General features: G+C 43.4%; 2 protein-coding genes across 5 annotated transcripts in view; both read left to right on the top strand.

Moving 5' to 3' along the window:
* LOC123053040 (phototropin-2) overlaps nt 1-16,629 on the top strand; it is a 19,754-nt gene extending 3,125 nt beyond the window's left edge. For all 4 annotated transcript variants that reach the window (XM_044476415.1, XM_044476418.1, XM_044476416.1 and 1 more), the window contains 17 exons: nt 5,584-5,690; nt 5,825-5,874; nt 5,991-6,095; nt 6,497-6,556; nt 6,945-7,034; nt 7,751-7,827; nt 8,237-8,321; nt 8,420-8,500; nt 8,684-8,787; nt 10,287-10,336; nt 10,520-10,626; nt 13,457-13,579; nt 14,425-14,476; nt 15,263-15,375; nt 15,637-15,777; nt 15,865-15,974; nt 16,329-16,629. In XM_044476415.1, the coding sequence (XP_044332350.1) occupies nt 5,584-5,690; nt 5,825-5,874; nt 5,991-6,095; nt 6,497-6,556; nt 6,945-7,034; nt 7,751-7,827; nt 8,237-8,321; nt 8,420-8,500; nt 8,684-8,787; nt 10,287-10,336; nt 10,520-10,626; nt 13,457-13,579; nt 14,425-14,476; nt 15,263-15,375; nt 15,637-15,777; nt 15,865-15,957 (1,438 nt within the window). In that variant the 3' untranslated portion in view covers nt 15,958-15,974; nt 16,329-16,629. The remainder of the gene's footprint in view (nt 1-5,583; nt 5,691-5,824; nt 5,875-5,990; nt 6,096-6,496; nt 6,557-6,944; nt 7,035-7,750; nt 7,828-8,236; nt 8,322-8,419; nt 8,501-8,683; nt 8,788-10,286; nt 10,337-10,519; nt 10,627-13,456; nt 13,580-14,424; nt 14,477-15,262; nt 15,376-15,636; nt 15,778-15,864; nt 15,975-16,328) is intronic.
* A 511-nt stretch (nt 16,630-17,140) lies between these two features.
* The window catches only part of LOC123053041 (UDP-N-acetylglucosamine transferase subunit ALG13 homolog), a 6,023-nt gene continuing 1,666 nt past the window's right edge, over nt 17,141-21,497 (top strand). Inside the window, exons 1-2 of the mRNA XM_044476419.1 lie at nt 17,141-17,362; nt 18,688-18,871. Coding sequence (XP_044332354.1) covers nt 18,707-18,871 — 165 coding nt within the window. The 5' untranslated portion in view covers nt 17,141-17,362; nt 18,688-18,706. The remainder of the gene's footprint in view (nt 17,363-18,687; nt 18,872-21,497) is intronic.

Raw genomic sequence — 21,497 nt, 5'->3', positions numbered from 1 at the left:
CGGCCCTCTTCCCCTCCCCCTCGCGGTTCCCCGGCTCGGGCGGCGGTTTCCGGCGACGGTGCACCTCGGCGGTGCTCCGGTGTAGATCGGGCGCAGATGCGGCGGCGGCGGTGGCTGGCGGCGGGGGTTGGCCGACGGAGCCCTGCAGGCCCAGATCTGGGCCCTTTTGTGCCCGATCTGGGTCAGGGCGGGTTGGTCTGGCCTCCGGTGGGTCTCCTCCGGCTGGGCTGGCGGGATGCGGTCGTTGGGATCGGCGGCTCTGCGCGGCGTCGGTTGCAGCGCGGCTGCAGGAGCTTAACGGGCCCGATCTGGGCCCGGCTGGGCAGGGGGTCCGGCGTGCTCCCGCACCTGCGTCCGGTCTGCTACGGCTTGTGCCAGTGGAGGTTGTCCCCTCCCACGTGGCTGTGGTGCTCCCGGTCCCTATCGACGATGGTCTCGTTTGGTTCGGCCGGCCTCGCAGCGTCTGTGGTGGAGAGATGGCGGTGGTGTCCTCGTGACTGTGGTGACGCAGGTTGATGGGCGGTTGGCGTGGTGGAGCCGCCGGTTGGTCCTGAGTTGTGGGTATGAGGGGTAGGGCGAAATCCCTCTTGGGTCTGCCCGGCACCGACGCCGTGACGCCTGCGGGCGCCATCAACCTTCTTGAAGGGCGTCGGGAGTACCTCTCGCCCGCTTCCCTCCGTGTACCGGGAGAAATCCTAGGATTCGTCCGGGTAGCAGCATCGTCGTGGCAGTCCTTCTTGAAGGTGTTGCTTGGTTCGCGGCGACTCGATGGCATTGGAGCGTGGTGGATGTTTCCGGTGGGCGCAGCGGTTGCCGGATGCTTCAGCTTTCGTTCTTCCGGTGCTGCCGGCATTTCTTTCTCTTGCTTTTCTCTTGTTTTTCTTTTGGGCATGATTGTGCTGTTTACCCCAACGTCGAACTTCTGGCTGTATCAAGTGGTTGCTATATTAATATAGCGGGACGCAAACCTATTTGGTAAACTAGGTGAATAGTAAAACTAAAAGTAGCATAAAAATTCGAAAAATCCTATTTCTTGTGTGGTGCTAGATGCTCAAATGTGATGTTTGTACAAAATTTCGAGGTGTTTGAACATTTGAGGAGCTCATGGCAAAAAAAGACAAAATAAGATGTGAACAGGGCTGTTTCCAAAAGTTTTTCCGGCACCCAAAAATCTTATTTTTTGCCACAAACTCTTCGAATGTTCAAACTTCATCAAATTTTGCACGGGCATCACGCACCTGAGCATCTTGCACCACAAAATAATTCAGATTTTTTTTACCATTTAAAATGATTTTACTGTTCACACCTGCTTATATGAGCCCGGGTGCAAAATAGCCGCGTCCTAAAACCTCCCCCTTCAAGGGTGTTTCGAGGACAACTCCGCTCCATAGCTTCACTAGTTGAGGAGGTATAATTGTCCTGAAAAATCTCAACTTGATATTGTAGGTAGAGTCAAATTACAATGGCCTCTAGTTCATTTGACTAGAGATGCTTCGCTTGCCCAGAGCTTGGAGTTATATGAAAACGCCCATCAATGACACTGAGTGACTCCAAGTCACTAGCCCACCTACTGCTTGTTTTCTCTCTAACTACCCTTCGTCTTCCTCAATCTTTTTTCATGGCACAATATGACAACACCTAGGGTTAGGGTTTGTCTTCCCAGGCTTCCTAACGATCCTCATCTTCTCAAGAGCTTCAACCACATGTCCTCTCTTATCCCCTTCTTGTTTCTCCCGTCACCCACCATTGCCAATGGACTAACATGTTGTTGTCACCTCATTCTTCTGAACTACATCGTCAATGCCCCTCATTCTCCCATAGTACACGTCGTTGACGTCTCATTCTTCTAGAACTTTTTGGTCAATCCCACCACCGTCTAATGGAGGGAAGTCTTCATCGCCTGCTAGAGCACTCCAGCGACCAAGACTTTCTGCCGACGAACTTCACCAGCACCTTCCTGCTCACACTCCGGACAAGCACATATGATGCTTAGCAAAGAAAAGTGATACACAAACATATTGATGAAAAAAAACAATAAAATAGATACTCCCTCAATTCCCTTATACAAGACCACAAACTCATATTACAGGTACCAAGATAAAATTTAATGACTGATTTGCAAGCCAACTTTTTTTTTGTTAACCGGGTTCATTAATATGTCTGCATGCATGCAAGGAAGGAATGAGAAATAAACAGTACAATGTCATTATGACTACATGCATACAAGTATTAAACAAGTTGCTAGTTAATTTGCCTCAATTACTGTTAGTGGCTTTGTATAGATACAAAATGTATTTCTCATAGTGGCCTTATTTAGACATTTCACAACAACCTCTCCCTAATATGCAATCTGGAGCTAGTTTGATAGCAAGCACACATTTCACACCTTTATAATATAGGAGCAGAGTGGAATTTAGAGATAGAGTGGGAGATGAGGTGGAGCTTTCTCAAACACACTTCTTAGCTAATTGTGGGCTTGTCTCGTCTAGGGTGGAGTTTTTTTCTCAAGAAAAATGACCCTATAAAAGGATAGATTACAATCAAGAGTATATGTCGCAAAATTCTTATCAAAACTAAAGGCGAACTTGTCATCGATATGCTACCATAGCTCTTGTAGACGATTGACAACATCAATACACCCGCAAAAGCGTATGGAGGACCAAACCTTGTTGAATTGCCACAAATGTAGACCACCTTGTAGAAATGGAGATTGACAATAGTGCCAACATTCAGGTGAACTACCCCAATATAGGTAAACAATGGTGCTTGTATCACTAGGTCAGGCTGGTGACCTTTCTCGCGAAGGTTCGAAAAAGAAGAACACATTGAAAAAGAATAAGGATGGCAGTGTGGTGGGTCTGGCCGCGTATAGCTCCTCTAGATCACCCATATCAAGCTACTCATTCTTTTTTATAGCCACATTGATATCCATGTGGCACAAATTCCTATGCATGCACACAACTTCCAGATACCCAACTATTCATGAAGCAAATGCAAAAAGCATTAGCAAGAATGGAAAATAAAAGCCCCAAACACAATAAGAGTTACAGATTACCAATATAATAAAAATATTTAGTCATGGATCTATGTCGTTGGATTTCTAGACCATCTATAAGGCTTAGGGTCACTATCATGAGGGATCTACCTGTTAGATAAGTATCTATAGCTAAAACTACACCATGGCCAATCCTTGAGCTCGTGGATACCCATCATGAAAAGTAGTGGGAATAACTACCCAACCTCACCTTATAGGCATGGTGTCCATGGGTATCGGGATCCATAATAATATTGCCCCTACTATTTTTATTATGATGTCGTCGAAAATACACATAGAGCCATGCCGCCGACAAACACAGAATATCACCCGTCATCAATGAAGAATGATGAGAACAACAAGGCCTACAAGTTTCTCCAGGACACCTTATAATTAACCACATTCAACCGCGTTGGAATTGTGTGAGCACGGAGGCCGCACAATCTCACGCAGCATAAGATGAGAAATCTGTTTTTTCTGTGAGGTTTTGATTAGGCGTGCATGCATGGTTATAAATGGTTTCTTTCGTCTTCAATCTAATTTTGGTGAGGTGTTCATTTTCAATCTGATTGAGAAAGACAGATCATGCGCTATTGATTAAGGTTGCACCTAAATAGCATTTTAAAAAATGTACACATAAAATAACATCATATTCAGATTCTACACATTTTTCTGATCAAATTCCATATATAATAAGTTAAATTTGGAGTTATGGTTTAAAAGATATGGATATTTTTAAAAAGCATTTAATATGAACTGTGGGTTGAGTAACCTAAATATTAGGGGGTTTGCTGCAAAAGTGAAAATCCGACATAAAACTTGATTGTGGGTTGATTAACAAAAACATCAGGGTTTTTTTTTGCAAAGGGGAAAACCTGACTAAAATCTAGACTGCGAGTTGATTCTCAGAAAAGTCAACGCTTTTATGCAAAATGCGCGACGAACAGGCAGAAACTATCTCCCTTTATTAGTAGATCTAGATATTATTTACACTAAAATTGTCGGGGCATAAAATAGGTTCCCCAACCTTCTGGACAAAAAAACTGATGCTATTCTAGATTCTCCTTATTTCAAAAATTGTTGTAGCTTAAACTATCATTCTGATTTAAAACCTAGTTTTATTATTAAATCCGCCGCGACAAAATCTTCAAAACTACTTCCTTTGTTAATATGTTTACAACCGCTCTAATATGTTTCATGGCTTTTTTTTTCGGGTCCAAAGTTAGCGGGTACCTAAGTTGTCCCGTGATAGTATGTTGCCACACTTTTTACACAAAACTTAACAGTGTTTGTTTTCAACAACTTTTTTCCACCAGTCAATGTTACCATTGTGTTGTACTTAAATTATGAGGTCTGCGGTGCGTAAATTATCATACTTCACACAAAAGCACGAGTCAATGTTACTATTATGTTGTACGTAAGTTACTAGGTGTGCGTTGCTTAAATTAACATTGCTATTCACACAAAAGTTATCATGGTATGTTTCAACAACTCTCTTCTTTTCATCATTTAGTTCGTCGCGATGGGATCTTCAAAAACCAAATCTCATGTTTCTATCAAGCGTCTAATGATTGACGGTCTGATTAGTGATAAGATTCGCTTGTATACAATGAAGATTATAATTTTGATTTGTACCAAAATATTGTCCAGTTGGATAGAGATGCAATCTCTCAACTCTCAGGCCCAGTTCAACTCTTAATTTTATCGTGTTTCTTTTCCTATTAAAACTGCATGACGCTACATCCACCACACCTGTGTAAAAAGAAAACAAATCTTGATCAATGCAAAGCACAAACTAATCAAATATTCCTGTAAAATCGGATCTCACTAAGGCCTTGTTCGGTTTCATAGGATTTTAAGGAGTTTGAAGGGGATTGGAAGGGATTAAATCCCCAACAAGTCAAAATCCACCTCAAATCCCTCCATTCCTCTCCAATCCCCTTGCGGTGGGGATTAACCGAACATGCCCTAAAGCGCCAAAGAATCATAGTGACTCATTACAGCCGCACGATCACGATCGGACGGATCCAAAGCCGTTGGGATCTATCTCAAACAGGCGACTGTTCGCCATTTAACCATTTCCAAAGTTATATGGGGAGGAAGTAGCTAAAACTATGAACAGAGAAGCTTAGCTTCGCGAGGAGATTGATGTCCATCGTCAGCGTCGGCGGGGACTCCTCCCCTTCCTCTGCCCCGCGGCGCCGGAGCTGTGGCCGGAGAGTATGGGAGAGGAGATTGATCTGGATATGGCGGCTAGGGCTTGAGCACGGTGCGGCCGGAGTTTGATTGTGCCCCGGCCTTGACATGAGAGGCTGAATCCTGACTGATATCGAGTCCCGCCATCAGCCACATACCGTCAGACCTTCGTGCAAGAGCAGCGCCACCGCCCCATGGCGGAGGTCGCCGCATTTCTAGCCACCACATTTTTGCAATGCTTGTTCCCCCCCTTCGATTTTCCCATGTCTCTTCTGCTTTAGTTTCCCATGTATTCTTGTCAGTCTCTTAGCCTTAGGTGATGTAATGTGGATTGATTTTGTTGGTGCTTGCAGATTTCTTCAGGGATCGGAGACCGACCAGACCACCGTTGACAAGATCAGGGAGGCCATCAGGGAGCAGAAGGAGGTCACCGTCCAGCTAATTAACTACACCAAGAGCGGTAATTTTGAATCATCTAGTGACAGATTCCTCGAGTCACATTTTAGTCCTGCTCCCTCCTCTCTAGGCAATCCAGTTTCTAGGATGTAGTGGGACATTTGCTTACCATACCTGCTTTTGCTTGTGATGGATCAGGGAAGAAGTTCTGGAACTTGTTTCACCTGCAGCCTATGTGGGATCAGAAGGTAGCGAAATGTTATCCAAACGCTGAATTTGTTCTGGAGCTTGCAGTTACAGTTACATAGATGGAGCCAGCATGGTGCTGTAACGATTGTGCATTTGTATGCTACTATGGATACAGGGGGAGCTTCAGTACTTTATCGGCGTGCAACTTGATGGAAGTGATCATGTTGAACCCCTCAGGAACCGACTCTCGGAGAACACTGAGATACAAAGTGCCAAACTGGTAGGCCAACTCAGCTTGAGTAATTTCCCTTTCGAGGATGTGAAAGTACTTTGGTTCAGAAAAGAATATGTTGGGAAACGAAGATAAAATTAATCTAGGGACCTAAATTAGTCAGCTGGATATCATTTGGGTGCTTAAGCTCCATGGCCTTTTTTAGATGATTTGTTTTGTAAATTAAATGCAACGTTCCAAAAACACACAACAGATTGTGTATTTCCAAGAAGCGTGGGTTGTAGTAATGTTTCTGCAGTCAACAGTCTCTGTAAGAAATTCTAAAATAGGCTGGAAGGTTCCAAAATCGTTGCAATATGGGGCTACTTAAAAACCTAGCAGACACGTAATGTTCCTGTAATAGTAACACTTGAGTTTTGCTAACTATTTGTAGAATGAGATCTAACCAGGTCAAAGCTACAGCAGGGAATGTGGATGAAGCAGTCAGGGAGCTTCCTGATGCCAACTTGGTAAGGTACATCTACTTTTTGTTGATTTAATGTTCCTAAAGGAATCTGAACTCAACATTGCTTTGGCATGTTTTGTTCTTGATTGGTATATGAAAGAATGGATAGATGATTGTGGAAGTCAGTTTAAAGACCGAATAAAATCTTAGTTATTCCTATGCAAATAATACAAAAACCAGAATATGCTACATAAGGTATAACATCGTAAATTTATATGAACACATGCTGGCATGCACATTGGACTGATTAGATAGGTTGCTTCTTGGTCCTTGCAGTACACAACAGATTTTTTTCCTGGATATTGTTACTTGATGTGAATATATCGGAAAAGTTATTTCTTTAGCCAGTTCTTTGTGATTGGTGGACGTCATGCTATCTGTTACTTTCCCAGAGACCAGAGGACCTGTGGGCAATGCACTCACTATCTGTTTCTCCAAAACCTCACAAACGGAATAACTCTTCTTGGAGAGCTATAGAAAAGGTATATTCTATCTGTTGTTTGACAAGATAGTTCTGTATTCTTGCAGTAGCAATAGCAGAGTCAAATTGTCTCAACCTACATGATACTTGAATATATTAGTATAATAGTTGATGAATTAGAAATATGAGAGGGGTTTATCTGGATCTACGAGCACCAGCTCTAATGTCCTAGACCCCATGATGTCATCATGATTTGGGTCATATTAACCATCGAAAGCGTATTCGCAAAAAAAAAACCCATCGAAAGTGCAGATGCTTTTTGATTATGATGTGTGCAACATGGTATTAAAAAAATGATAAAGATACATAGTGTTCAACATGGCCAAAAGTTAGCTTCTGAAAGAAATTCTTCATTTTCTTAGTTCCTAAAACAATCTTAGTTAATTACATTTTCTTAGCTATAAGGGTGCATGCATCCCGAGACGAGGAGTTATGATTTGACAGCTTGGAGCTGCAGCCCCTAGGTTCAGCCAATCATTGCCCTTAGAAACAATAGAACCCCTACCTTAGTATCCACTAATTTAACTTGGGACTTCGTTTAGTGCTTCAAGGCACATCATTTAGTGCGCGACCAATAGGGTCTTATCTCTTATGTTATCTTTTTTGACATGCCTGCCTGGCAAGCGTGCTTTTAAGTTGCTAGAAAGAAGGCAAGGAACAAAAAGGGGATGATTGTTAATTACCCACATACTTTTAATGTTTTTTTTGGCATTGCAGATTATAGAAACTGGGGAGAAGATTAGCTTGAAACACTTCAAACCAGTTAAACCTCTGGGGTGTGGGGATACTGGCAGGTACAACTCCTCAACGGTGTCTAAACTTTTTAGCTAATCTCCATTTCTACTGTTATGAGAGCGTGGGGCTGCAAGAACAGTGTGTAGTTCAAAATAGTACCTATGTCCACGTAGACAGGTCTGGTTAATTCAGTAAGCTTGGCTGTGTCATGTCTAACTTATTTATGTGGTAGCCATCTTGTATGATTTTCCTGCAGTAAATTCCGTGTTTTAGGCAATCCTGTTCAAATTTATCCCTATTTATGTAGACAGGTCTGGTTAATTCAGTAAGCTTGGCTGTGTCATGTCTAACTTATTTATGTGTGGTAGCCATCTTGTATGATTTTTCTGAAGTAAACTTCGTGTTTTAGGCAATCCTGTTCAAATTTAGCCCTATTTCTGCTATCAAATTATTGTTTTTTGTCTTCAGTGTACACTTGGTTGAGTTGCAAGGTAGTGGTGAATTATTTGCGATGAAGGCAATGGACAAATCAGTGATGTTGAACCGCAACAAGGTATTTTTTTAATAAATAAATATTGACATGCTATTATAGATTATCTTTCTGTACAATCTTTTGCATTGAATATCTTAATGAAGTTCTGTAATGCGCAGGTGCACCGAGCTATTATTGAAAGAGAAATATACTCTCTGTTGGATCATCCTTTTCTTCCAACATTGTATACTTCATTTCAGGTTTGTTTCATGACCTTATGCCTTACCTGAGTTATTTTATATTTCTAGTAAACAAAATATGAAAGGTAATATGAAGATTTAAGCCCCATTAGTTGCTTCCTGTTAATCTCCACAATGGCCAATACTATATTTCAAGATAACTTTGTTGGAACGTTTATGCTAATTCCTATTGTCTATTTTCAGACGCCAACACATGTTTGTCTTATAACAGACTTTTGTCCCGGAGGAGAATTGTTTGCGGCACTGGATAAGCAACCCTTGAAAATTTTCAGAGAAGATTCTGCAAGGTAGCTGCTCAAATCGTAACATCTGGGCTAGTCGTTACATGCACAGTATTTTCTAGAAATTGTAATTTGCTTCCAAAGTTGCCCTTTAATTCTCTCTTTACTCATGGGCTTTGTGCTTCCAAATTTAGCTTCTTCTAAGGAAAATACTAACTAATCCTACACTTAATCCCATGATCCTGCAACAGCTGTTCCCTATTTGCCACGTGGAGATTATATTCGTCGATATGTAATAAAAAATGCTTTCGTTGTTATATTCATACTATTAAAATGACGGTCAAAATTTCATCATGTAGACTCTGGACACTGAGAGCTGGAAAACCAAAAATCATTTATTCTGTAATGGAGGGACATCTTTTCCTTCAGGCATTTCCAGTGGTTCAAATTTTGTATGTGCTGATTCCCTGAAAAGGGAACATGAGGTCTTTCTGAAAGGTGGGAAACTTTAGTTTTAGCTGTGGGAAATAAGAGGAATAGCTCTAGCAGCCAGTCATGATTCTTTTCTTGCCCAGGCTGTCGTTGTTGCTAGGCTGTTGTGGCCAAATGGTAAAAATGGGAACAATTGACCGCACAACTTTTTGCAAGTTCCCTTATAACTGAACCAACCCATATGGTAAGATTTCTGGTCTGCCAGTATAGGGCAGTGATAACAAAGACAGCAGAGCTCACGGGAGCGAAGGACACTTTGGGACTCTCTCATTTTACTCTCCCATCCAAACCTGTATTACAACTCCTTTATATGATAAGCAAACTGGCAATCTAGATGGAAACTAGCTTGATGTCTTTCTGTAAAAAAATAGTAACAAAGTCAAATGATTTATGGTCAGCCTATTCCTTCCTGAACTCAAATAGTAATTATTTCAACTGGCTCTAGAAAATTACTGAGTAAAATATGTGGTCTTTTTTTTGATAATACCTTGTATTTACAGGTATTGCAATATCTGAATATTTTACCTGATATAAGCTTTTTTACTCACTATGGCACTAAGACGATATGTCTAGGCATCTTTTGCTAATACAGTCGCTCTGATACACTTTTTCATACTGCTTTCTTTTCTGAGAAAACGTAAGAGCTTTGTGTATCCATGCATTGATAGAAAGAAATAGTTTTGGACAAGCCTACAGTAGGCCGGTTACAACCAGAGCCCATGCTACACCCCTGAGCGCTAAGCTTGGTAGTGACGTTATGAGGCCAGCTGCCCCTGCAGTAGCCTGCGAGCAGCGCTATACTCTTTCTTACTGTTCCACTGAATGAAACTGCTTCTAGCAAATAATGTCATCAAATTCTTGTAGTTTGGAGTACATAACTTGCTTGTGTGAAGGAAAAACCTAGCTGCTCAAAACCACAGGACTGTTCACTATTTTTGCTCTTCTGTTTCCCATTATAGAAATAAGCAATTGTTTAGATTCTGCAGTGATAAGATCATGTCTGAACAATATGCGTCTACTATATTCAACTTACACATTTTCTGTAACATTCTTTTGATCTATGTTTTCTGTAGGTTTTATGCTGCGGAGGTTGTAATTGGTCTCGAGTATCTTCATTGTCTTGGTATAGCCGTGACTTCCTAACTTAATATTTTATTATTGACAAAGTTTCTTAGAAGACCGTGCATTAGTGTTCCACTGTTAACAATGTGGTGCTGTACTTGTATATGTTCTTTAAAGAGACCGATTTGGTATTTCTGTTATGATGTATGAGGTTGATAATTTGCATGCACTATTTCTGATGCAGGTATTATATACCGTGATTTGAAACCAGAAAACATTTTGCTCCAAGCCGATGGGCACGTTGTGCTGACTGATTTTGACCTCTCATTTTTGACTTCTTCGAAACCCCATGTAAGTTGAGGAAACACATTTTAAGTGCTGTTAAAACTTTTCTAGAATACTTAACTGATTCCTTATCAGCTGGTGAGTTGTTTCACACAGATAGAATTTGAAACATTTTGAAGATTAAATCAAAAGCATTCCTCATACTCAAGTAACCATCTTTGACTTTTTCACATCCATCATATTACCCAAAAAGGCTTTCGCCCCGCTTTATAAATAAAGCAACCACCAAGCACAGAGTAACAACGGAACACGGCACACACCCACACAACGCCACCGCAGGCAGGGTCCAACACACACACACACAAACACACACAGACCCAAGTTCAGCTGTGAGCACAGCACAACAAGCCCAGCACAGACGCACTACGAAACGCCGCAAGACAGCGGCGGCAGAGGCGTGAATACGACGATCTAATCTGGTTCCGGAGGTGGTGGGGGAAGCGGTGGAGCCAACCGGAGAGCCATCGCGCGAAGCTGAGTGATGATGGAGGTGATGGCGTCTCTCTCCCTGGGACGGCTAAGCGGCCGCCAAAGCTGCAAGTAATCAGACCATTTGAACAAAGCGTCAGTAGCACGACGAAGAGGAATACGCTGAATCACAAGTTTATTCCTAACAGTCCACAACGTCCAGGCAAGGACCCCAATGGTCAGCCACCTAATGTGGCGCAACGCGGGTGGGATCGCCTGGAGTTCGGCAAAGAGAGCGGGGAAGTTGTTGTGGTCCCAGCTTCCACCCACAATCTCGCGGAAACAGCTCCATAGGAACGCAGGTGAAGAAGATATGGTTCGAGTCTTCTTCAGGCCCGCAGAGCGGGCAAAGCCCATCACCAGGGCCATTGCGCTTCAGAACCTCAACGCCTGATGGGAGGCGGCCGCGAATCCATTGCCACAAGAAGATCCTAATTTTGAGGGGGAGGCGAATCTCCCAAATGGAGGAGAGCGCCTCATGGCCAGGAGAGGGGGCGATGGCCAGGTACAGAGATTTGGTGGAGAATTGACCGGAAGGTTCTAGCCGCCATCTGGCTCGGTCATCGTCTGTCGTGAGATCAGGCTCGTGGAGTGCAATACAGTCGAGCAACTCCTGCCAGTCCGCGTTCTCAGCCGGGCCAAAAGGCCTCCGGAACGCAAGTTGCCCTAAGTCAGCAAGGGCGGTCGCCACGGAAATCCGGGGGGCAACCGCGATGGAGAACAGGTCTGGAAAGCGGGCTGCAAGAGGCGTGTCTCCAGTCCACCTATCGAACCAGAACAACGTGGCGGTGCCGGACCCAATCGCGATCGAAGTCCCGATCCGGAGGACAGGAAGGAGCTGAATGATGGATTGCCAGAACTGGGAACCCCCAGACCGCTGGCAGAAGGCGAGGGGCTGGCCGCGGAGGTATTTCTGCTGAATGATGCGAAGCCACAGGCCACCATCTCCGTTGGCAATCCGCCAGAGCCGCCGAGTCAGGAGGGCAATGTTCATGCGTTTGGAGGACATAATCCTGAGTCCGCCCTGGTCGCGAGGTTTGCAGATCTCAGACCACCTGACCATGTGGTACTTCTGCTTATCACCCTCGAAGGCCCAGAAGAAACGCCCCTGAACGGTGGCAATCTCGTGATGAAGGGTCTCCGGAAGGCTGTAGAAGCTCATGATGAATAGGAGTAGGCTGGAGAGGGAGGAGTTAATGAGCACCGTACGGGCCGCTTTCGAGAGCCACTGACCCTGCCAGGGCTCGATACGGTGCTGAAGCTTCCCCACCGTGGGACGCAGTTCGGCCACCGTAAGCCTGGAGTCGCTAATGGGTATCCCCAGATAAGTCATGGGGAAGGACCCGAGCTGGCAATTAAGCCTATCCGCAATGCTCTGTCGCTCGTCTTGGGCGTAGCCCAAGACCATCACCTCACTCTTGTCGAAGTTGATCCTAAGGCCAGACATCTGCTGGAAACACAGAAGGAGGAACTTGAGGTTCGAAATATCACTCTCCGACCCCTCCACCATAATAATGGTGTCATCCGCATATTGGAGAAGGGAAATCCCGTTTCCCCCAACTAGATGCGGCACTATCCCCTTAATGTGACCTGCCGCCTATATTCAAAGTGAAGATAACAGATTGCCTAATTGCCAAGAACATTTTATGTAGACTAGTACTTTTTTGGCCTATATTAAAAACCTGGACTGGACCGCCTGTTTAACCAAAAAAGAACACAACCAGCAACCTTCTCAGCTTAGAGACCATCCATGCATGCGAAAAATGGGCAGGAGGCTGGCTTTTTACCTGAACCGCAGACCTGATCTGTCTGATAGTGAATTATTTGGATGAAGGCCGCAGTCACTTACCGCGTGTTTCTTGTCAAACTCTTACATGGTGCCTTCTTCCCTCGCTGAGGTGCAGGCGTGCAGTGGTGCACGGTGCACCGCCAGCCGCGCAAGGTCTGCACAATTGCCTTGGCCCATCTGAAGTAGTCTACTAACAGATATGGAGCCCACAGGCCCAAGGGCACACACCAGCCAGCCAGTGCTTGTATTGCATGGCATCTTGTTTGACATTTCTGTGCCGGAGCTTGAACTCCGTAGTTAGCAAATTTGTCTCACTTAGAGAAATGGAAGTTAGCAAATCTATCACTTTTCTCAATCAGCTCTCTGTATTTTCTGAACTAACTAATGCTATATGAGTATAATATCAATAATTTAAAAACCGGTGACTGAATTATTTAACCGATATCCGGACTGTTCATTTGCCTGTCTGGTTTTAAAGGTGCTTTTTGTTTACTACAATTATACATCTTTATATTTTCTTGTAAGGAATCGCTTCAAACAAAATATTTATAAAATTCATGATGGGCATCTCTCCTGCAGGTTATAAAGCATTCGACATCGCTAAAACGAAGGAGATCTCAAGAATTTATGCCGCCTTCATTTGTCTCGGATCCTTCCACTCCATCGAATTCGTTTGTTGGAACTGAAGAATACATTGCACCAGTACGATACCTTGCTCTCAGTCATAGCATGTCAACTTGTTGGTTTACATATAATTTTTTGTTGGAACTAAATAATTTTCATTGTTGGAGTAATTGTTTACAATATAATCTTAACGTAACCTGCATCATCATAACATCCTAATGTACTACGGCCTCCATCACAAAACAGATCACTTTTGGCCTAAACTTAGTAAAAGATAGATTAGACCCATATATACCCATCTCCATATATACGTTTGGCCTGTTTCAGGTTTTGAAGGTATACAAAAGATAGATTGTACTCACTTCTGGCCTAAACTTAGTTGCAGTAGATAGATTAATCTCACTCAGATTCAAACTTAGTTACAAAAGATAAATTATAATCTATCACAACTGTTTCAGGTTTTGACATTCCATTTTCACTTTTAGCCTGTCTCAGGTTTTGGCCTAAACTTAGTTATGAAAGATAGATTACACTTACCTTTCGCCTGTTTCAGAAGATGGAATGTCAAAATCTGAAACTTGCGATGATAACCCATTCTCTCTTTCATGTATATTCTATTGTCTCTAATAGTTCTATAAAATTTAATGTTCCCAACATTGTCTCACTGATATTCATGACCACAATAAATAGCATGGTCATCTTTTGAGAAAATATGAATCTTACATCGCCAAAACACTATTTTATAACATGAACTTTATGCTAAAACATCATCTATTTCAAAGTGAAGGGAGTTTTATAACAGAGTAAATCGTTTTTTGATCTTCGACGTAGTCTGAAATGTACTATTCTAAACTACCTGATGTTATTGTAGCTATTTCCTAATAATTAACACAATTGCCTTGCCTTTTTTTGTGTTATTTTAGGAGGTCATCACAGGTGCAGGACATACAAGTGCCATTGATTGGTGGGCTCTTGGTAAAAAGCTATAACACTAATAAATATATTTTATTATATATAAATTATCTGATGTACCAGTGTAGTAAACCACGAGTAAAAAACGGTTAATTTTTTTCTCCCCTCTTCTTAGTAGGAGTAGCAATCACCTGAAAAGGTGTAGATAGCTGAAATTTCTGAGGGTCAGCTACATCTCATGATTATTGCCACAACAATCCACACAGAGAGCCATATATATTGTCAGTCTGACTACAAAAAGTCTCTGTACACTAATATAAGACGTTTTTTTTTTCAATTTGAACCGCAAAGACATCTTACATTAGTTTACAGAGGGAGTAGTGGTTAAGTTGATTATTTCTCGAACACATTTAAGTCGAGTGTTTCGTTTCACAGTATTGTTTATATCTCATGTAGTCACGTGGAAACATTTCAGCAAACTGGGCTTGCAGTGATAAATCAGGGATAAATCCTTAAGGTTTACATACCTGTTCTTTTCATGTTGTTTCCTGCTTTTTTTCTGTATAAAAACTCTTAAGGTTTACATAATTAAATCAGGGATAAATCCCTTCTATCAAAAAATATTATATGCATACTAAGTTCTTTGGTTCCAACTTGAAGCGGATAAACCATGTGCTGTTTGTATGATGTAGAGTGGTGCATATGATCCTATATCTGCAATATCTAGATAATTATAAAATGTGTTAGAAACGAGATGTATTCTTAAGTATCTCCAACCATTCTAATTGTAAGGTGACGTTAATAGGTAATACTAATGTGAAGTCAGCTAACATCCTTTCCATGCTATAGGAATTCTATTGTATGAGATGCTGTATGGGCGTACACCTTTTCGAGGAAAGAACAGGAAGAAGACATTTTATAACATCCTGCACAAAGATCTTACGTTTCCTAGTAGCATCCCGGTAAGATTTGTTTCTTCCCTATCTATAAAACAAAGAGCTGAGCATTTTGTGATGTAGACCAATTATTCTTGCTCAATATATTCAGTTCTAAATGGTAAAACTTGAATGTAAGTACAATCTCTTGAGCAAATTTCGGTTGTTACACAGCTGTATTTACAGCGTGGAATGAATAACGACACGTCATGTCTGTCTGAAACTGCTTCAGTATATAGTACATTTTGTTTGTTTGTGTCAATTTGTTAACTGAAGTACGTTCTTCAGGTTAGCCTGGAGGCGAAGCAACTAATCCATGGACTGCTTCAGAGAGATCCCTCTTCTCGCATAGGTTCAAATACTGGTGCAAATGATATCAAGGAACATCCATTTTTTGAAGACATCTATTGGCCACTTATACGTTGCATGGTGATCTAAAAGTTTTTGATTGCAGAAAGCTTTCAGAGTATGATAGCTTAGTTTGTTATTAATGTTCAAATAAATTTGGATTTGCAGAGTCCCCCGGAGCTTGATGTTCCGTTGAAGCTGATTGGCAAGGAGTCTCAACCAAAAGTGAAGCCCGAGGAAGGTGTTATTGATACATTTTAAGGTGGAAATGACGCAAGGTAATTTTACAACATGTTCTCCGTGTGAAGTAATGTTTGTCCCTTATCGAGAAAAAAAGTAATGTTTGTCAATGTTTTGTTACGAACTTGCAAGAAGATGAATAATTGACATTTATAATGATTAAAATAGTCAAACTCTAATTGGATAATGAGAAAACGGGGGCGAGTATGAACAAGTGGATGAGTATGCGTGGACATATCATACGCGAAGGCTTGGTCTGTGCCTAGTAAAAGCAGGTCTTGTGTAATCAAAGCAGGCCGTCGTACTGAAATAAGTACATTACTTACAGTGTAATTTTTTTTCTTAATTTATGTTTTTTCTTGTTTGTAAACTGATATTATTGATTTTTGCAGGACTGTTTGCACGACGTCCATGTGGTAGGAATGGTTGTTCTTAACCAAATAAGAGGCTTGCAAGTCCTGTGAAGTGATAGAAGGAAGTGTGGCCTTCAGTGTTTTCACTTTGAGATGCCTCGAGATCCTGTACATGAGCTATTCTTTTGGTTAGATTAGGAGCTTAAGTAAATAGGATATTATTCCTGTAAAGTTTCACTCTTCCTGGAGATGGTATGGTAAGATGTACGCGGCACGGATAATGTACTTTGAAAAGATCTGATATTTGCTTCTTTACAATAAAGCTTGTATTTACAAACCATTGTGGCCGCATGCATCTTTCCGATGCAGAGGCCGGGGATGTCCTCCTTTTCAAAATAATAAATAAATTAGAAACCATTAAGATTACTGTAAAACCAAGCTTTTTCGGATGGAGGGAATACCTATTTTAAGGATATTTGGCTTATTGGATCCCCTTGATAGCTAAAAAGAAAATAATTTTCTACACGATAAAATACAGAAATCTGTTGCCGCATCTCGGTCTCGAATCTATTTCGTTCTACATAAAATATATTTCTCTGTCAAACATTCAAGCCAGTACCTTAGCAGGTCCATAAAACTCAGGGTAATTTCAAGTAAACTATTTTACTTATTTATATACTACTCACTTATTTTGGGACAGAGGGAGTATATACCAACACTAAATTCTGCACAAGGTTTTATTGCTGGAGCCTCTCGGCCATACGACTGAAAAGAAAAAGAAAAAGAAAAAAAATCAACGGCAGTCTGAGGATTGGAGACTTGGAGTACATCCGACTATTCCAATCCTCTGTTCTGTTCAGTTCATTCAGAACGACGCACGCCGCCCCGCTTCCTTCGCTCGCTCGGACCGCCCCTCCGCCCGCCGCCGGAGCTCCACCCTCCCACCCCGCCCGCCGGTCCTCCTCCCGCCCCCGCAGGTCCTCTACCGCGCGATCCCGTCCCGTCCCGCCCTGCCTTCCGCTCGACCCCAGCTCGGCCTCGTCCACGAATCGAGGGAGGGAGGTTCCTCTCAGGTGAGCTTCCCTCTCCCAATTCTGATGCCCCATGTATCTGGTTAGTTCCCCGATTTGGGCGATTTCAGGGTTTCATGTGTGCCGCGATTTTGTTTGGTATCAACTCTAGCACTAGCATGGGGAATTCACAGCACATAGTCGAGCATAATTGACAAAACTATTTTCGCAACAAAAGTAGTACTCCCTACGTTCACAAATATAAGATGTTTTGGATATTTTAGTATGGACTACATGCGGACTGAAATGAGTGAACAAACACACTGGAACGTGTCTGCATACATCCGATTCACAAAAAAGTTAGGACGTCTTATATTTGTGAACTAAGGGAGTAACTAATAATTATGACAATTGCCATCTAAATCTTGAAGGACAGCTTGTTAACGTTTTAGTCCCTCACTAACGAGGGACATCTTGTGGGTTAGATGCTAATTGGATGAAAGAGCATGTGCAAGTGTTGTACGAATTGACACACATAAAAGTGTGTTGTCGGGTCGTTCAAGATGTGAAGAAATGAAAGGCAAAGGTGGAACATAACCATTGGATGAGATATAAATTGGAATAAACATTTTTGCTTGGTTAAGTATTTTTTACATTCTTATAGATAAATAGTCTTCTTTTGCTTGGAAACTCAGTGCCTTAACCCATTTACAAGCATAAGTCATCTCCCACCGGTCTAATATGTAAATGTTTTTGGACATTGACACTTTGACACGGTCTTCAAGATTATTATTTTTTGATCATCAGTTTATGTGCAAACATGTTCTCACACATAAAAATGATTATACATTATTGCAAGTATATGTATTGATAAATCTAACAATGTTAAGTTTTTTTTTTGGATTCTAGCAATTCTTTGTTTATACATGTTTAAACTTAGAAACATTTTACTAGCATTAAATTTTAAAGAACTTACATTTTGAATCAGAGGTAGTATCCGTTTCCTTTAGTTTCCCTTTTAAATGTTAACAAGTGATATTGAGTCGCCGATTAGTTGGCGGCTTGGCGCTTAATTGCCGCGACTACGCACTTGCCGGTGTAGCGGTTGTGGCTTGCTTCTATGATTCGAGCCGCACATATGGAAGGCGACTTGCTCCTACTAGTCGGTGACTATGAACGCCGAGCCATGCGTGGCTCGATTCGGTGAGACCTAGTGGCAGGAATCTATTTTGATGATAGTTGTTCTGTGCTATTGATCAAGTGGGATCTGAAAATAAGAATGTTATAAAAGGACACACCTTTTTTTGGATCACGACTATAGTCTATAGTCGTGACTCTGACTGTATTTGACAATCAAAAAACCTTGATACTAACTTGTTTTTCTACAGAGCTTACTCTTCAGAAGGAATGGGAGATAGAGAAAGGCGAGTGGTGTTTGTCACAGTAGGGACGACATGTTTCGATGCTCTTGTCAAAGTGGTAGATTCTGAGGAACTCAAACAAGCACTACTGCAGAAAGGTTACACAGACCTTCTGATTCAAATGGGCCGAGGAACATACAAGCCATCCAAGGTAACATCTGTCTCCATCTTGCAGTCAGTTTTCTTTGTGTGGTTTTGCTTAGTGACTGGCCGACTGCACCTTTTAGTCAATGCAGTATTTTGTTATCAAAATCGCAATCTACAGCATACTTAATAGGTAAGAAGGGAAAGTCTGATAATGTTTTGCAATCTCGTCAGGTTCTACTACTGCAAGGAGTAATTGATTTGTAATGTTGCTTATTAATCCTTAAATGGACATAGTATCTGACCAACTGAGATCTGTAACTGCTGATCTGACATCTAGGTGTAAATTGCGCATTGCTTGTGGAAAGAAATTGCATGAAGATATTTGTAACTAATTGTGGCATCCTTATAGATGCTGACACTTTTAATGCTACAATCATTTACATCTTTTGATGCATCACATGAACAAAATTCCAGACTTGCAAAATTTATGATAAAGCTAGACAGGAAAGGTGGCAAAAAAAAAAGGGAACATATGCAACATTAGGATAACACATTGGCAGAGATAAGTTTGATTGTCCACACTTCAGGCAAGTTCACAATGTTTTACTTTTTTGTGTGCTAACTACTCCCTCCGATCCATACTGGTCTTAGATTTGTCTAGATATGGATGTATCTAGACACGTTTTAGTGTTAGATACATCCGTATCTAGACAAATCAAAGACAAGTAATATGGATCAGAGGTAGTATGATAATTTGAAGTCTCATAATGGAAAAGATCAAATTATGGTCTGGTGAACTGGTGCCTTTTATATATAGTATTATAGACTGGAATACCAGAATCTGGTTACAAGAGCATTAGGCTATTGTGCAATAGAAGGTGGAAATAAACTGGGACAATGAAGGATCTGATGGGGAAATGGGAAAGTAACTCGCTTATATGTTAGGGCATCTCCAACGCCGACCCTCAAACCGCCCGCAACCGTCCGGACCGCATGGTCCGGACGTGTTTTGCCACCAAGGCGGGCCTGTATCGGTCTGCCGACCGTTCCCGACGTGCTTTTTCCCGCAAACCGGAAACAAACTAGGGGAAGGGGGGCTTTGCAGGCGTCCGGACCGCTGCCACGCCCACATCTGATAGTCGTGGCCGACCCAAAAAAACCTCCTGTCTCTCCCGCGCTTTCCATCCAACGCCCGCGCCGCATTCATGCCGGCCCAGAGCACGCAACGGCCGGTATTGATACGGAGCAACGTGATCGGACGGGAGGGCAGCGCTGACGGACACGACATCTCGGGCGTTGCCGCTTCAATGCAGACGCCGCGTCCCGAGAAACCAACTCCGGCTGCTGTGCCGCATTGAAGCGGGTTGACCGGCCCTTCGCATGGCCTGGCCGCGGCTATTTAAGCCATACGTCGGCGATGCACATATCCAAGCCCCTCCTTCCCGAGCATTTCCAACTCCAGCGATGCCGAAGTCATGGTTCTCCGCGCTGGCAGGCGGAGACGGCGGCAGTTCTTCGTCAGGCGGCTCATGGCGCCGCCGCCCTCATCCTCGGGGCCCCTCGGCATCCACGGCGGTCGACTCCTCTGGCAAGGACGAGATCATCATCTCGTCCGGTGATGAGGAGGACCAGGCACCGCCGCAGGAGCAGCTACGCCGCCTCGCAGAGGCAACTCTGACGGACGAGGAATTCGTCCGTCAGATGGAGCTCATGACGAAGCATTGCTCTGTTAGATGGGCTCGGCGCCACCCTCGCAACCGCGTGCGGACAAGGAGGAACCGCCATCCCTACCTCGCTACCGCGTGAAGAGGGAGCCGGTGTCCCCTCTCCGGCGGGTGAAGGAGGAGACCGCGCCCCCCACCCGCGGCAACCGACGCTGCGTCCAGATCGGACGCTGCATCAAGGAGGAGCCGCCACGCAACCGCAGCGTCCATGTCAGTCGCCGCGCGAAGGAGGAGCCAGCGTCGCCGCCAACACACAACCGCTAGGCCCGCTCATATTGACGGGTCTGTGTCGCCGCCCCACCGCAACCGCCGCGGATAGTTTGTCAAGGATGAGCTGCCGCCCATGATCACCAAGGCACGAGGGCTGTCGGGTCCGAGGAGGAGCGGGCGGCGAGGCAACAGGCACGCTATGAGCAGCACAACGCCGCCCGACGCTCCGTGTTCGCTAAGTTGCGCCAGAATGGGTCCGCAACGACCTAGACCTCCCTACCGCCTGGGCCCTCGACCGCTCCGTCACCATCGCGAAGACTGCGGCCAGGCGCCGCCTTGACGGCGAGCTTGCCAAGATCGGTGAGGACTGGTTGCTTAGCGAAAGGCCGCCGCCTGGGCTCCGCAGGCGCCGTCGGCATTGTCCGCGGCGGCCCTCCGACCGCGAAGGAGGAAGTGGAGCGGCTCCTCCGTGAGCGCCAAGCTGTGGCCGGACAAGGCTGTCGCGGCCCACCGGCGCCCTATCACAGTTGGAGGGATGACGGTGATGGCACGGACGGCGACGACATTGCAGTCGGGCAGGGCGGCCGCGTGTAATGAGGTGGTCGTCCAGTACAAGCTGTTTTTTTTAGTTTTCAGTAAAAACGGCGGAAATATAGGTCGTTTATGTAAATTATGCTAGAACTTGAATGAATTTCGTCGTGTTTGATTAAATTTCGCCCGGTTTGTTAAATAAACTTTGAAATGTTTGCAAATAGC

The sequence above is a fragment of the Triticum aestivum genome, chromosome 2D (assembly GCF_018294505.1).
Source record: "Triticum aestivum cultivar Chinese Spring chromosome 2D, IWGSC CS RefSeq v2.1, whole genome shotgun sequence".
NCBI lineage: Eukaryota > Viridiplantae > Streptophyta > Magnoliopsida > Poales > Poaceae > Triticum > Triticum aestivum.
The sequence above is the reverse complement of the archived record's forward strand: the minus strand, read 5'-3'. Positions and strand labels throughout refer to the sequence as shown.